The sequence below is a fragment of the Rhinatrema bivittatum genome, chromosome 13 (assembly GCF_901001135.1).
Source record: "Rhinatrema bivittatum chromosome 13, aRhiBiv1.1, whole genome shotgun sequence".
NCBI classification, from domain to species: domain Eukaryota; kingdom Metazoa; phylum Chordata; class Amphibia; order Gymnophiona; family Rhinatrematidae; genus Rhinatrema; species Rhinatrema bivittatum.
The window spans coordinates 6,691,486-6,704,416 of NC_042627.1; the positions used below are offsets into that span (position 1 = coordinate 6,691,486).

At 41.2% G+C, this 12,931-nt stretch overlaps 1 protein-coding gene and 1 long non-coding RNA gene across 4 annotated transcripts in view; one reads left to right on the forward strand and one right to left on the reverse strand.

Moving 5' to 3' along the window:
• Nucleotides 1-12,931, reverse strand: part of LOC115075533 — a 120,731-nt gene that overhangs the window by 56,638 nt on the left and 51,162 nt on the right. The window lies entirely within an intron of this gene.
• The window catches only part of CARNS1 (carnosine synthase 1), an 89,171-nt gene that overhangs the window by 42,627 nt on the left and 33,613 nt on the right, over nucleotides 1-12,931 (forward strand). For all 3 annotated transcript variants that reach the window (XM_029575988.1, XM_029575989.1, XM_029575987.1), the window contains 2 exons: nucleotides 2,487-2,691; nucleotides 3,659-3,744. In XM_029575988.1, coding sequence (XP_029431848.1) covers nucleotides 2,487-2,691; nucleotides 3,659-3,744 — 291 coding nt within the window. The remainder of the gene's footprint in view (nucleotides 1-2,486; nucleotides 2,692-3,658; nucleotides 3,745-12,931) is intronic.

A 12,931-nucleotide genomic window follows, 5' to 3' on the forward strand; every position in this document is an offset into this window, starting at 1 on the left:
ACTCCTACCTGTAAGGAAAAACAAGCTCTAAAGCCAAAAAAAATCCCAGGTTACCATCCAGAGTGGAGACGTGAGACCAATAACTATTTCATCTAGAAACTCCTACCTGTAAGGAAAAACAAGCTCTAAAGCCAAAAAAAATCCCAGGTTACCATCCAGAGTGGAGACGTGAGACCAATAACTATTTCATCTAGAAACTCCTACCTGTAAGGAAAAACAAGCTCTAAAGCCAAAAAAAACCCCAGGTTACCATCCAGAGTGGAGACGTGAGACCAATAACTATTTCATCTAGAAACTCCTACCTGTAAGGAAAAACAAGCTCTAAAGCCAAAAAAAATCCCAGGTTACCATCCAGAGTGGAGACGTGAGACCAATAACTATTTCATCTAGAAACTTCTACCTGTAAGGAAAAACTCTTTGATGTTTAGTGATTGTTCTTATTTCACAGAAATTAATAAAACAAACATTGTCATAACCATATGCAAAGTTCTGTACCAAATAAAAAAAAACTGGGCATCATGAAATGATCACATATCTTGTTTTTAAAGTTTTCTACCAAATCCTATCGATTTTAATGTTTTCTGTTCCCAATCAAAAGTAGTGGCCTGATGTTTCAAGCTTCTCTATCAGTGACAATGCAAGACCTAGTTCTTAGAATAACTGTGCTCGATGGCCTCTGAGAAAGTAGACTCTAGTCCTCATAAGATATGCAATACTGGGTCAGACCAAGGGTCCATCAAGCCCAGTATCCTGTTTCCAACAGTACCTGGCAAGTACCCAAACATTAAACAGATCCCATGCTACTAATGACAATTAGTTTTAAATATGCTACTTGCTAACTTCATGGAGTGCCCCCTAGTCCTTCTATTATCTGAAAAGAGTAAATAACCATTTCACAATTACCTGTTCAAGTCCTTTCATGCGCTTTTAGACCTCTATCATATCCACCCTCTTCTCCAAGCTGAAAAGCATTAATCTCTTAAGTCTGTCCTCATAGGGGAGCCATTCCATGCCTTTATCAATTTGGTCACCTTTCTCTGTACTTTCTCCACTGCAACTATATCTTTTTTGAGATGTGGCCACCAGAATTGCATACAGTATTCAAGATGTGGTCTCATTAAGGAGTGATACAGAGGCATTATGGCATCCTCCGATTTGTTTGCCATTTCCTACCTAATAATTCCTAACATTCTGTTTGCTTTATTGACTGCCACAGAACACTGAGCCAACGGTTTCAATACAATATCAACTTTGATGCCCAGATCTTTTTCCTGGGTGGTAGCTCCTAATGTGGAACCTAATATCATGTAACTACAGCATGGGTTATTTTTCCCTATATGCATCACCTTGTACGTCCACATTATATTTCAGCTGCCATATGGATGCCCAATCTTCCAGTCTCGCAAGATTCTCTTGCAATTTATCACAATCCTCAAAAGCTCATGCCTCAATAAACTGGTTAGTCTATAAGGTGCCCACTGTCTCTGTCATTTTAGCTACACCAGACTAACATGATTACCCTTCTGAAGGTGACCTCATTATGTTACATGATGCTAGACTTTGAAGGAATTATATTTCAAGGGACTATGTTCTTGTTTTATATAGATGATTGATAACAGTCTGGTAAGATAACATTAAAGCTAAGGGAGATTATGGTGTGGGATGAGCTTTTACTAGGGAAGGCATTGTCTCAACCAGAACTGCTCCATTACCAGAACTGCCAGCTAAATCCAGGCCATCAGGGAGGCTATAAGCGAGTCCATTCCATTAGCATTCTGAGGTTTGAGGTCTTGCATTTGTTAAAGAAAGGGGGCAGGTCTACAACCCTCAGAACAGACAGAGATGGAAATTAAAGAAGGCTTTGAATTTTAAAAGGTCAACTAATTGAAATTCCATACACAATATAGTACTTTGTTGTGCCACATACTGAAGTCTTTTCCTCCCACATTTACGGAATTTCTTTAGAGCCTTACTGGAGAGAACAAATATTCTCATTTTGAGTGCCAAGCACTATTTCAGCTAAACATTCTTATTGTCCTGCTGAGAGCATGAATTAAGAAAATATATCATTGTGCACCCATAAATCCTAGCAACATCATTCTGAGTGAACCCAAACCTATTACATCTTGACAGCTAAGAAGGGCCAAGGCTGGTTAGTATGTGGATGGGAGACAAACTTGGAAGAAGATCAGGTGCTGTGGGTAGTAAACTACTGTAGTATTTTACAACGAAAATCACAGTCATATAATGGGCTGAGATCACCAAAGTCCATAAAAATAGATAAGGTACATATCTCCACACCCATAAATAACATGTCAAGCTAGTTAACTCTTTGTGTCCACCTAAGCTGAAGCATAGCTTCAACAGTCCAGGACTGGCTTTCTGGCATGGGCTTAGCTGGCAGTTGATTGGTACCAAATAAATACAGTGCTCAGGTGGGCTGTTCAGACACGTACTTTGGTCTGAGTGCCTCCTCTCTCTTGCAGGTGGTGGTGAAGCCGGCTGGCTGGCGCTGGAGCAGGATGCGCACGGTGTCCTTTCATCCCAAACTAGATTCCAGTGCCATCCTCCAGGCTGTGGTGTCCTTGTTAGAGAAGCTGGAGGAAGAGGAGAGTATCCTAGTGGAAGCCTTCTGTCCCACTGTACTGCCTGTGAAAACCTCGCCACCAGAGTCTTCCATCGCTTTTGGACGTAAGGAAAACAGTACCTGGGGATCTTTCCCCCTCCCAAAGTAAATAACATGTTTGGTCTCAGATGCATTGATATTATTTCATGTCAGGTGACTGTTGATGAGAAGCAGTCTTTCAATTCATGGCACAACAAGAAAAAAAGTTGCTTTTTGGTCCCAAAGGAAGCAGGTGACCATGTCAAACTCTTGAGTGTTATGCTGTATATCACCTGCTTTTATCTCAGCTTATCCATGATAAAGGGGATGTTTGTGATGTGCTGTCCACGACCCCATAGTGTTGGGGAAAGACTAGAGACCTGTGACTGAATGGGTGGGCGGAGATAATCAGCAAAGTACAATTCACACACAGAAACTCGAATACATAGTCGAAGTCAGTGATCCACCACTCCCTAAAAAGAAAAGGAAGGAGAAGCCAAAACCCAATGGGATAGCTTTAAAAATTCTTTTATTTTTTCCTTCTTTTTGTTTCTTTTCTTTCCATTCTCAATTGTTTTCCCCTTCCATATTTTTCTCTCACTCTATTTTCCTATTTCTCTTTCTTATGCTTTTTTTCATTTTTCTTTTCTCTTGGTTTTCCTCTCTCTGTGCAATCATTTTATCTATCTTTATTTCTCCTTTTTCTCTTGGTTCTTTTCATGTTTCTGCTTTCAATTTTCTTCTTCATTTTTTACTACTCTGTTCTTTGCATATTCTCATCTCCTTATTTTCTCTTTCTTTTTTTTCACTTGAAATATTTTTCTTTGCTTCTCCTCGCATACAAATTTGCTCTTTTTCTTTCCTTCCTTCCGTTTTCTGCTCACAATCTTTCCTTCCTTCACCTCTCCTCTTTCCTTTTCTTCTTTATATCCTCCTTTTTCATATTTTCCTTCTGTTGTCTTCTGTTTTCTTTCCTCTCCTCTTCTTGCTTTTCTCCCCCTTTCTTCTTCCTTCGTTTGTACTCTCTTTATTTTCTTGTCTCGCCCTTCCCAGGCTGCTCCTTCTCGAGGCCCGAACTGGCGGTTCGTATCTGCACTGTCGTCTGCAGATCCCGCGAAGACCGGCCTCAGCTGAGCAAGGTAACGGGGCAGTCACTGTCCCTCAGAACCTTAGGTGATGACTTGTGCCCTTCCTGGGCTCCATTGCCATAGCAACCACTGACAAAGGGCTGACATCAGCAGCCTTGCAATAGCAGCATGGAAAGAGGTAGTGACATAGAGAGAAGGAGAGTGGCCTGAAAGTGAACTCATTTGTTAATGAACTGCGATAGCCAATCCAGAAACTAATGTAACCAACTAGCTTCATGTCATCTAAAATAGGCAGAGTCATTTCTGGACTTGTAGTTTTAGATCTTCTAAGAAAAGGACTAAAACCCCCAGATCAATGGAGTAACGTTTGGACCAGCTCAACCTCTCTAGATGGCATGGAGCCTGTTGGGAGCTCTACAAATGATGCTGTCATAACTGCAAACACCAGAAAATAAAACCTGCTGCATGTCCAACATTTGGTTGACTTTTAAAGAGCCTAGAATCTTAAGACCGGCAAGTCTTAGGAGCTGATTTAGTTATCTCTTTAAATCTAACTCTAGTAGCATAACTTATGCAAGGGTGGATGTAAACTCTGCAATCTTGTAGGATACTGGAACCAACCCATGATCTTGAAGGGCAGAAAAAAATCTGTTTTTCAGGATATCTACAATGAATATTCATGAGATTGTATTTGTACATTTTTTTTTTAATCTAAGAACTGGTCAATTTGTATGTTTTGAAAAACTAGACTTGGTTTTGGTCTTCAAGAACCATAGTTGGTCATCCCTGTTGTAGAGGTTTGGGTCTGGCATTTTGTGATGAATTAGCCAATTTTCTCATCCCACAATGTTCATGATCTGAAGTTGGAGGGAGGATGGTTCAGAGGTAATATGAGAAAATTCTTCTTTACTGAGAGGGTGATAGATGCTTGGAATAAATTAACCAGCAGAAGCAGTGATAGTCATAACTGTGGTAGAATTCAAGTATAGTTAGGACAGATATAGAGGAGAATGGTAGAAACAAGGTGGAGAGGTAGTAGTATTACAAACAACCCACATCCTCAAGAGCAGAGGCAGTGTAAAGGGGGGAGAGGGGAGGGATGAGGAGATAATAATGAGATGACAAGTTATGGATAAAGGAAGCATAACCTAATGACACTCCAAGATATGGGATAGCTGGCTTGGAACCAATAGGCTTCAACTGCAAAGAGATGTGTTAATGATTATGTTATGTTAACTGCCACTTGATTTATCAAAAACATGGTTTTGCTCATGCTGCTGCTTTAAAGGGGACTGATATGGGTCAAGTGATGCAGTGAGCAGGGCGGGATGCGAGTCTGATCTGCTCCTGGTGCGATTTTGCTTTATCCCTTCCTATATGCAATACAAAAGCCTCCAAAATGATGGATTTAGTAGACTGGCTGGGACACTAATGTATACCACATAATTGGAGCAGGATATGTCTACCCATGCCACAAAAAAAGAGAAAGTGAAGGTGAGGTTGATAGAGCATGAGATGGTGGCGAGCAACCTTGATTCAGAATCGGGACTTTTACGCACTTCAGTAGTCACAGTACTAACAGTGGCTGTAGTGGAAGCCTTAGACTCAAACTTTGACGTTTATGACAAATTAGAAGAGGTTACCTCCACTATCACAGATTTTGGGAAGCGCATGTCCAAAATCAAGCAGAGAGTCTGGATGACCTTCAGGGAACCTCCAAGGATTTGGCAAAATTGAAATCAACAGTATAAAGGTATGAACAGAAAATGTAAGACCTGCTAAACAGGTTATGGAGAATGTCTAAATATTAGACTTTAATAAGACGCTTGTCAGCACTTTTTCAAACAAAGATATGACTCAGAATTTAGTTAGAACAAGTATAAATTTAATGTTTCATATCTTTGGAAGCACAGGAGCCATCCTTCAAGATGGGCATAGCAACACTGTGTCTTACAAAATCTTGTGAAAGCTGTTATTTTATAGTTTAACCATACATAGAAAATGCTTGTGAGAGGATTATTTACGCAATATGAAAGTGTAATAAACTAATCTTCTCTAGCCTGAGAAACCTCCTCCCACCTTCAAAGTTCCTTTGTCTTAGCATTGCTTTGATGCACTCTGTTTTCTTGTGATCTTCTGTGTTTTGTAAATAGATTGGTCTGTGTTCTGTTGTTGGTTCCAAGCCTTTAATTAGTCTTGACCTCCGGGAATCTCCAGTTCACCTGGCTTCTGTCAGTCGAGATAGGAATCTGTGAGAACCAAGCTGGTATTATGGCTTAAACATCTGCCATTGATAACCTTATAGCCTTTAATTATAGGCTTTGCAGAACTTACAGGTTTCCCAGATCTTCCACATTCCTGAGTCTGAGGTCAGTCAGATGTTCACTGTATCCCAGCAGTGTCAGTCTGAAGCAGACCGCTAAGGATTCTGGGACTGGCTAAATGAACCAAAGTCGTGAATCAAGATCTTCATTATATCATTTCCCTCTTGTGTCACCTTCAATGGTAACGGTGGCACACCAACCGGTCCTCGATGATGGGCCATAACAAAGGAACTTAAAAATGTGTCCTAACCACTAACCTTGGTATTTATCAGGTGTAGTGCATAATTGCGTGTGTCCCTCTAGATTCCTGATTAATGTAAACAATACTCTTACAAGCATTCACTAGCTAATCAAACAGTGACATTAAAACTGAATTACAATGGAAATCATCCAATTCTATAAAATAAAGTCATAATTTTAGTCAAACTAAAAATTTCATTGCATAAGGAGGAAATACCGTACTTAAACTAATAGTATAAAGAGAATGATTTGTTCCTATTAGAAAATAGTCTGTATGCTACAAATCACATAATATTGAATCACATACTAGTATACCTAGCATAAAGCAAGAACTAAAAGAATCATTAGAGAAGAAAGTATATATATATTCTTGTTGCACTGTTCATAATGGGTGAGTCTCTGCAAGGAGAACTGTTTCATACTGAGAACCAGGGATAGAAGTAGGTATGTGTAATAGGGAAGAACGAGTACGAATATATGATAGAAGAGAAATAGAACATTGAAAAACTAAACAACTGGCAGAAAAAGAAATTAGTCTGAGAGGGGACAGAAATATTAATGTAAAAAGCGGTCCAGTATAGTGGACAAAGGAAAAAAACAAACTAGCAGGATAAACAAAATATTTTAACTCACAGGTTGCGTTTATAGTGCTGGGGCCAAAATAAGGAGAAAAGAACAATGAGCAATTAGAATGCCAAAATATATAGTGATTGACTAGTTGCAGATCCCTATGACAGTGCTCATCCTGTATAAGGAGTGTATTTGTTTCAAGGAGAACAATCTCATAATAAGCATCAAAGGCCACACTACTAAGAAATATTTGTGAGAGGGAGGAAACATTTTTTTAGGTAAACGCTAATAGTATTACAGGAAGAATATTCAAAAAGAGTTTCAGGAAAGAAATCAGAGTAAAAAGGAAATAAAGATCAGCAAAGCGATTACCATAAGTGCAGAACAAAAGAATAGGAATAGCTTATAGCAAATAGATCAGTATGTATTTTAACATATGCTGGTGTGGAAGAGAAATATATGTATGATATCCCTCTTGAATCATGAATTATCATATTTGAATCACACTGAGACATATCACCTTCTATGTGATCAAAGCAGCTTCCATAGATAAAGATAAAGAAAAACCTAGTACATATTCATTTAGCTGATTCAGCCTAAAAATACATATAAGTATTAGAAATTCTAAGACTGGAAAATTCTACCAAACTTGGAACATACAAACTAATAAAAACAGCATCACTTCAGATAATATCATTAACTTGAACACCTAAGTACTGGTAGAGAATGAAAGAACCTAGATTCTGCATAAAGTCACTCCCACAGAACAAAAGAGAAAAGCAAAGATCAGGTATAAATTGTAAGCATTTCAGTCCATATAGTATGTAATAACTTCCTTGGCCAAGGATAATTTCTGCAGTCAGTGCGTATATAGTTCTTTTAGTAGGATTCAGTGCTGATAGCAGAGCAGAATCCCTTAGCTCCTTATTAGATTAGATGTATGTTTATGGATTCAAACCTAAATAAAAGTACAACAAATCAAATTAAGTAATAAGAAAATGCTATTAGGTCATGTACTCCCTATATCTAATTTGCATAATATTTCCCCACATTATTTCAAAACATCATACAATGGTCCAAACCACAAACATAAATACTCAGACATTACATTAAAACATATATTTCACAAAACTGACTACATAATGCATGCATTCATTCATTCTTCATTCCCAGTATCACACATTTAACATATAACAGACAATTGACAAACTGTTGAGCTCAAAAAATTTAAAAGTACTTTAAAAATATAAAAGAATTGGATCGAGCCACAAAAGAAAACAAAAAAAATCAGAATTAAAATTAAAATAGATCCTATTAAAAAAATAAAAAGAAATCAAATTGAAAAAAACTATAATCTTCATCTCCCATGGAACGGAGACAGATGTGCTTTGTGCCTTGGTATCCTGGAAAGAAATCTAACAAGAAATAACCTAAGATTTATTAGCATTCCAGAGCCTCTGACTGATAAGGAGGTTTAGGGCTTTTTGGAGGCATGGCTCCCTAGGGAACTAGGCCTTGGGGAAGTGGGGGAGACCACCTCTGCATTGAACTTGCACAAAGACTGGGCCCATGGACAGAATCTGTGGGGAGATCATAGGTGGGGATTGCCATTCGGGGTAGGAAGGAGCTGAAATATGATAACAAAACCATGCTGGTGTTACTCTTCAAAACTCTCTGTGCAATGGCATGAATTTGTGCCTCTATGCTCCCAACTATATGATCTGAAAGTCCACTGTGTTGCATCAGAGGTGGCTCCTTGGGCCGAGGTGGGATTGAAACAACCCGTAGGTCCACCGTCGGCAGGTGGAGTGGGCTGAAGTTAGAGGCTGCTGGAGCTTCACCTATACCAGCCCTCGTTCCCCTCAAGTTGAGCCTTTGGGTGCCGGGGTCAGTAGGACTTAGGTGGGCCTCGAGTTTAGTTAGTAAAGAGAAGTGGTTCAGCCCAGAGACAGCAGCCAATAGGTGGCATAGTCCTACCCTGGACTGGTTTGGTACAGGAACTCAGGTGCCAAAGGAACGGGAGGTAACTGGAGGCACTCGAGCAAATAAAGGCTGAAGCCTTGTAAGTCCACGTCCAGGGGATAGGCGAAAGGAGGCGTCACTGACAGGCTATGATCAAAGCCAGTGGCAAGTGGAGGTCGTGGCAAGCAATGTAGAACTCTGGACATGGAGAGGTCTGTAGCATAGTCAATCAAGGCAATGGTCAGGGCACGGAGAAGGCAGGTGTAGTCAATCAAGGCAATGGTCAGGGCACGAAGAAGGCAGGCATAGTCAAGCAAGGCAGTGGTCAGGGCACGGAGAAGGTAGGCGTAGTCAAGCATGGCTGAGGTCCGGGACTGGAGATAGGCTGAAGAGTAGTCAAACAAAGCAGAGTCGAAATCCAAAGAGTCAGTCCAACACATAGACGAGGCAGGAACAAGGAAGACAGGAACCAAGAACCACAGGAATCAGGAACACGAAGTAGAGAGGATTCTCTATCAGCAACGAGTACTCTGAGTATGAGGAGACCTGTTGCAAAGACAACGCTATGGAGCGAGGCCTGAGCATAATTATATACACTGAAGAGTCTGACATCAGCATCCGAGGCTGCGGCCAGGTTCCCGCCGCGGGCCATTTAAAAGAACTAGCGATGCGCACGCCTAGGGAAGGGCATGGTACCGATGGCGGCGTCTCTCTGCAGACCACGCGGAGAGGCCCGACAAGCAAGGACATCTTGGCTGGCAACACTGGGGGCCAGCCAAGATCGGAGTTGGCGTTCCACCGCCGCCAGTGAAGAGGAACCAGGAGCTGGAGTCCCTGTGAGAAGGTGAGAGGGCCGAGCTGCGGGTCTGCCGCGGGCGTCACGCGTAACACACTGCAAACTACTTTATCTGGCTAAGCTTTGTGTGCTGTACAATGGAGGAACTAAATGGTTTACCTCCGCTTTGAAAGCCTAAGGTTTTGTCTTCACTTCGAAAATAAGGTTGCACCAGGCCGCAAGTGCTTCCCAGAAAACTGATTACGTCAAAGCTGAGTTTATAAATGTGACGCAAACCTAAGCTGTGCTGTGATCCAGATTAACGTACAATTAATTGATTGAAAATAAAATATCCTCAGGCTTGGGTATGAATGGGTTTAACCTATGTGGTTACCTGGACGCAGGCCTTGTAATTTTGTAATGACTGCTCTATTTGTATACATTAAGTGTTGTCATTTCTGCTGATGCCCAATCTGCACAAGGAAGATGAAGGATGATGCATGAGAAAAGTCTTGCGTGCTATCTGGAATGATTTGGTGTTGCAGGGGCATGTGCTGATTTAATTTGATCTCTCTGGAAACTGAAGTTGTCAGCATTTGCCTGTTTAGTCTGGGGCTCCTCACACTGGAGAAGCAGCAGCTAATTCAGTAGTTCCTTTTTTGGACTTTGGAAAATGGTTTAATATTCACGGTTTTGCTTCAGTTGGACAGTTTGAACTCAGTGTTGTGCTTTTCCTTTTTTTTATTATCTCTTAGTGGTTATTTCTATGTAATTTATTATTCCTACTTTTCTCTGGGAAATGGGTTTTGACAGACTGGTCATGGGTGGAACTTTTGATAAATAGAAGCTATAGGCCCGATTTTAAAAGGGCCCCACATGTAAAAACCAGGGGTTACGTGCGTGGCCGGGCTTTACGTGTGCCCCGTGCATTTTAGAATGGGCCTGGCTACGCGTGCAACCCTTGGTACGCGCAGAAGTGCCGGGCTCTGCAAAAAAGGCAGTCCAGGAGCATGGTCTGGGCGGGGAGGAGTGGGGCAGGGGGCCAGCCAGGGCAGCACTATTAGCCAGTGTCCTGGAGAAGCACGCACTGGCAGCTGGCTGGCGCATGGAGTTTACTTCTGCTCCCGAGGAGCAATAAGTATGAAAATTTAAAAAAAAAGGGGGATAGGAAGGGTTATTTTAGAGGTCTGGGGAAGAGAGGGGAAAAGGGAGGAAGGGTAGGTAGGGCTAAAGGAAAGTTCCCTCCCAGTTTGCTCCTTAATTGGAGCAGACTGGGAGGGAACTGGGCTAAGGCCTGATTGCGTCGCTGTGCATACTTTTGAAAATTCCTCCCCCCGCGTGTGCAAGTTGCAGGTCACCCACACATGTGTGTGGATGTTAAAATCTGGCACACATGTGCGCGCGGATATCATATTTTATAACATGCACACGCTGACGCATGCATGTTATAAAATGATCGCGTCCATTCATTTTAAAATCTGCCTTTATATGAATATGGACAGGGGTGAGTAGGCATCAACCAGAACATAATTAGTGACCCACTTCTTGCTTGTGGAAAGGGAAATTGATATAATACAAAAGAGAAAGAGGGGAGGGGAATAGTTGAAATAGGGTTGGGAAATTGAAGAGACAGAAAGACGTGTGGGAAAGACATGAGTATTATTTATTTATTTGCTTATTTATTTATTTATTTTACATTATTTTTATTCCACCAACGGACAACTCTTAGGGGCAGAGTTTAAAAGCTGCGCGCACAAATGTACGTCCAATTTTATAACATGCACGTGTAGCCGCACGTATGTTATAAAATCAGTGGTAGGCGCGCACAAGGGGGTGTACCTTGCGTGCGCTGAGCCCTCGGGGAGACCAGCTAACTTTCCCCGTTCCCTCCCCCCACCTTCCCCTACCTGTCCCGCCCCCCCAGCCCGAAACCCCCCGTACCTTTATCTTACAATTACGCGCGCCGGCCGCCTTCCTGGCGCGCGATCCCTGGCCCAGCAGCCTTGCAGACACTTCTGGCCATGCCCTGCCTTGCGCCCGGACTGCCACGCCCCCGCCCTGCTTCGCCCATTTTTTCAAGCCTCGGGACTTACACAGGTCCTGGGGCTTTACGCGCACCCCCGGGCCTTTTGAAAATAGGCCCGGCGTGCGTAACCCCCCCCCCCCCCCCACGCGTGTAACTCTTCCTGGATTTACGCACGTAGGGCTTTGAAAATCTGCCCCTTAGTGTATCACAACAATACGTTCACAATCAAACGCAACATACAAAAATATATTAAAAAGGCATAATAAACTGGCAATATAATATTAAACTATAATACATAAACTAATCCACCATTTCACTATCTAACATCAAAATTCTCATCAAAACTAAATAAATAAATACATAAATAAATAAAGGGGGTGCAGAACCATTTCAACTATTACTCGACTTAGCTTGGGAATTAAGAAAAAGCTAGTGTAAAAACATATGCTTTAAGAATCTTTCTAAAACATAACAGATCCTTTTCTTCCTTAATTGCAACAAAGAGATTGTTCCACGGGGTAGGTCCCGCAATCTTAAATATCCAATTTCGAGATTCTGTCAGTTATGTTTCTCTTATAGATGGAAGTTTTAAGAAGTATTGGGACAATGAGCGTAATAAACATTTCGGCCTATGACTCTGTACTGTTGATGAAATACAAGCTGGGACTAGGTTCCACTGGGCTTTAAAAATCAAGACTAATGCCTTACATTTTATTCACCATATAACCAGAAGCCAGTGCAGCATGGCTAGAATTGGTGTTATGTGTTCCTTTAATTTTGAACCGGAGCCCAAGCGGGCCACAGAATTTTGAATTAATTGGAGAGTTTTCAAATATGAGCTTGGAAGTTCTAGAAATAGCATATTACAATAATCCAAGGTGGATAGGATGAAAGATTGAGTCACTAAATGGAAGTCTGAATAGCTAAGAAGAGGCTTCAAAATTACATAGAAGGTACATTTTATAATAGCAAGCTTGCTCCAAAGTGCTGAATTGTGGCCGAAAAAATAAAGAAGGATCTATATGTACCCCCAAATTCCTAGCCTTTTCTTTAACTAATATTGGCATACCTTCAAACTGAACCTCAGAATGGGATACAATCATTTCAGTCGTTTTAATATTTAGCATCAGTTTATTCTTAAGCCAGTTTTTAATCTGTCCCAGGCAATCCAATAATTTTGCCTGCGCTATCTCCAAAACAAGGTGTAATTGGGAAAAAGAAACTGTATTTCATCTGCATAAAGTTTAAACGATACCTTCAACCTAGAAAGAAGTGAACAAAGAGGAGCTAAGTAAATATTGAACAAAATCAGTGATAACGAGGACCATTGGGTTACTCTTG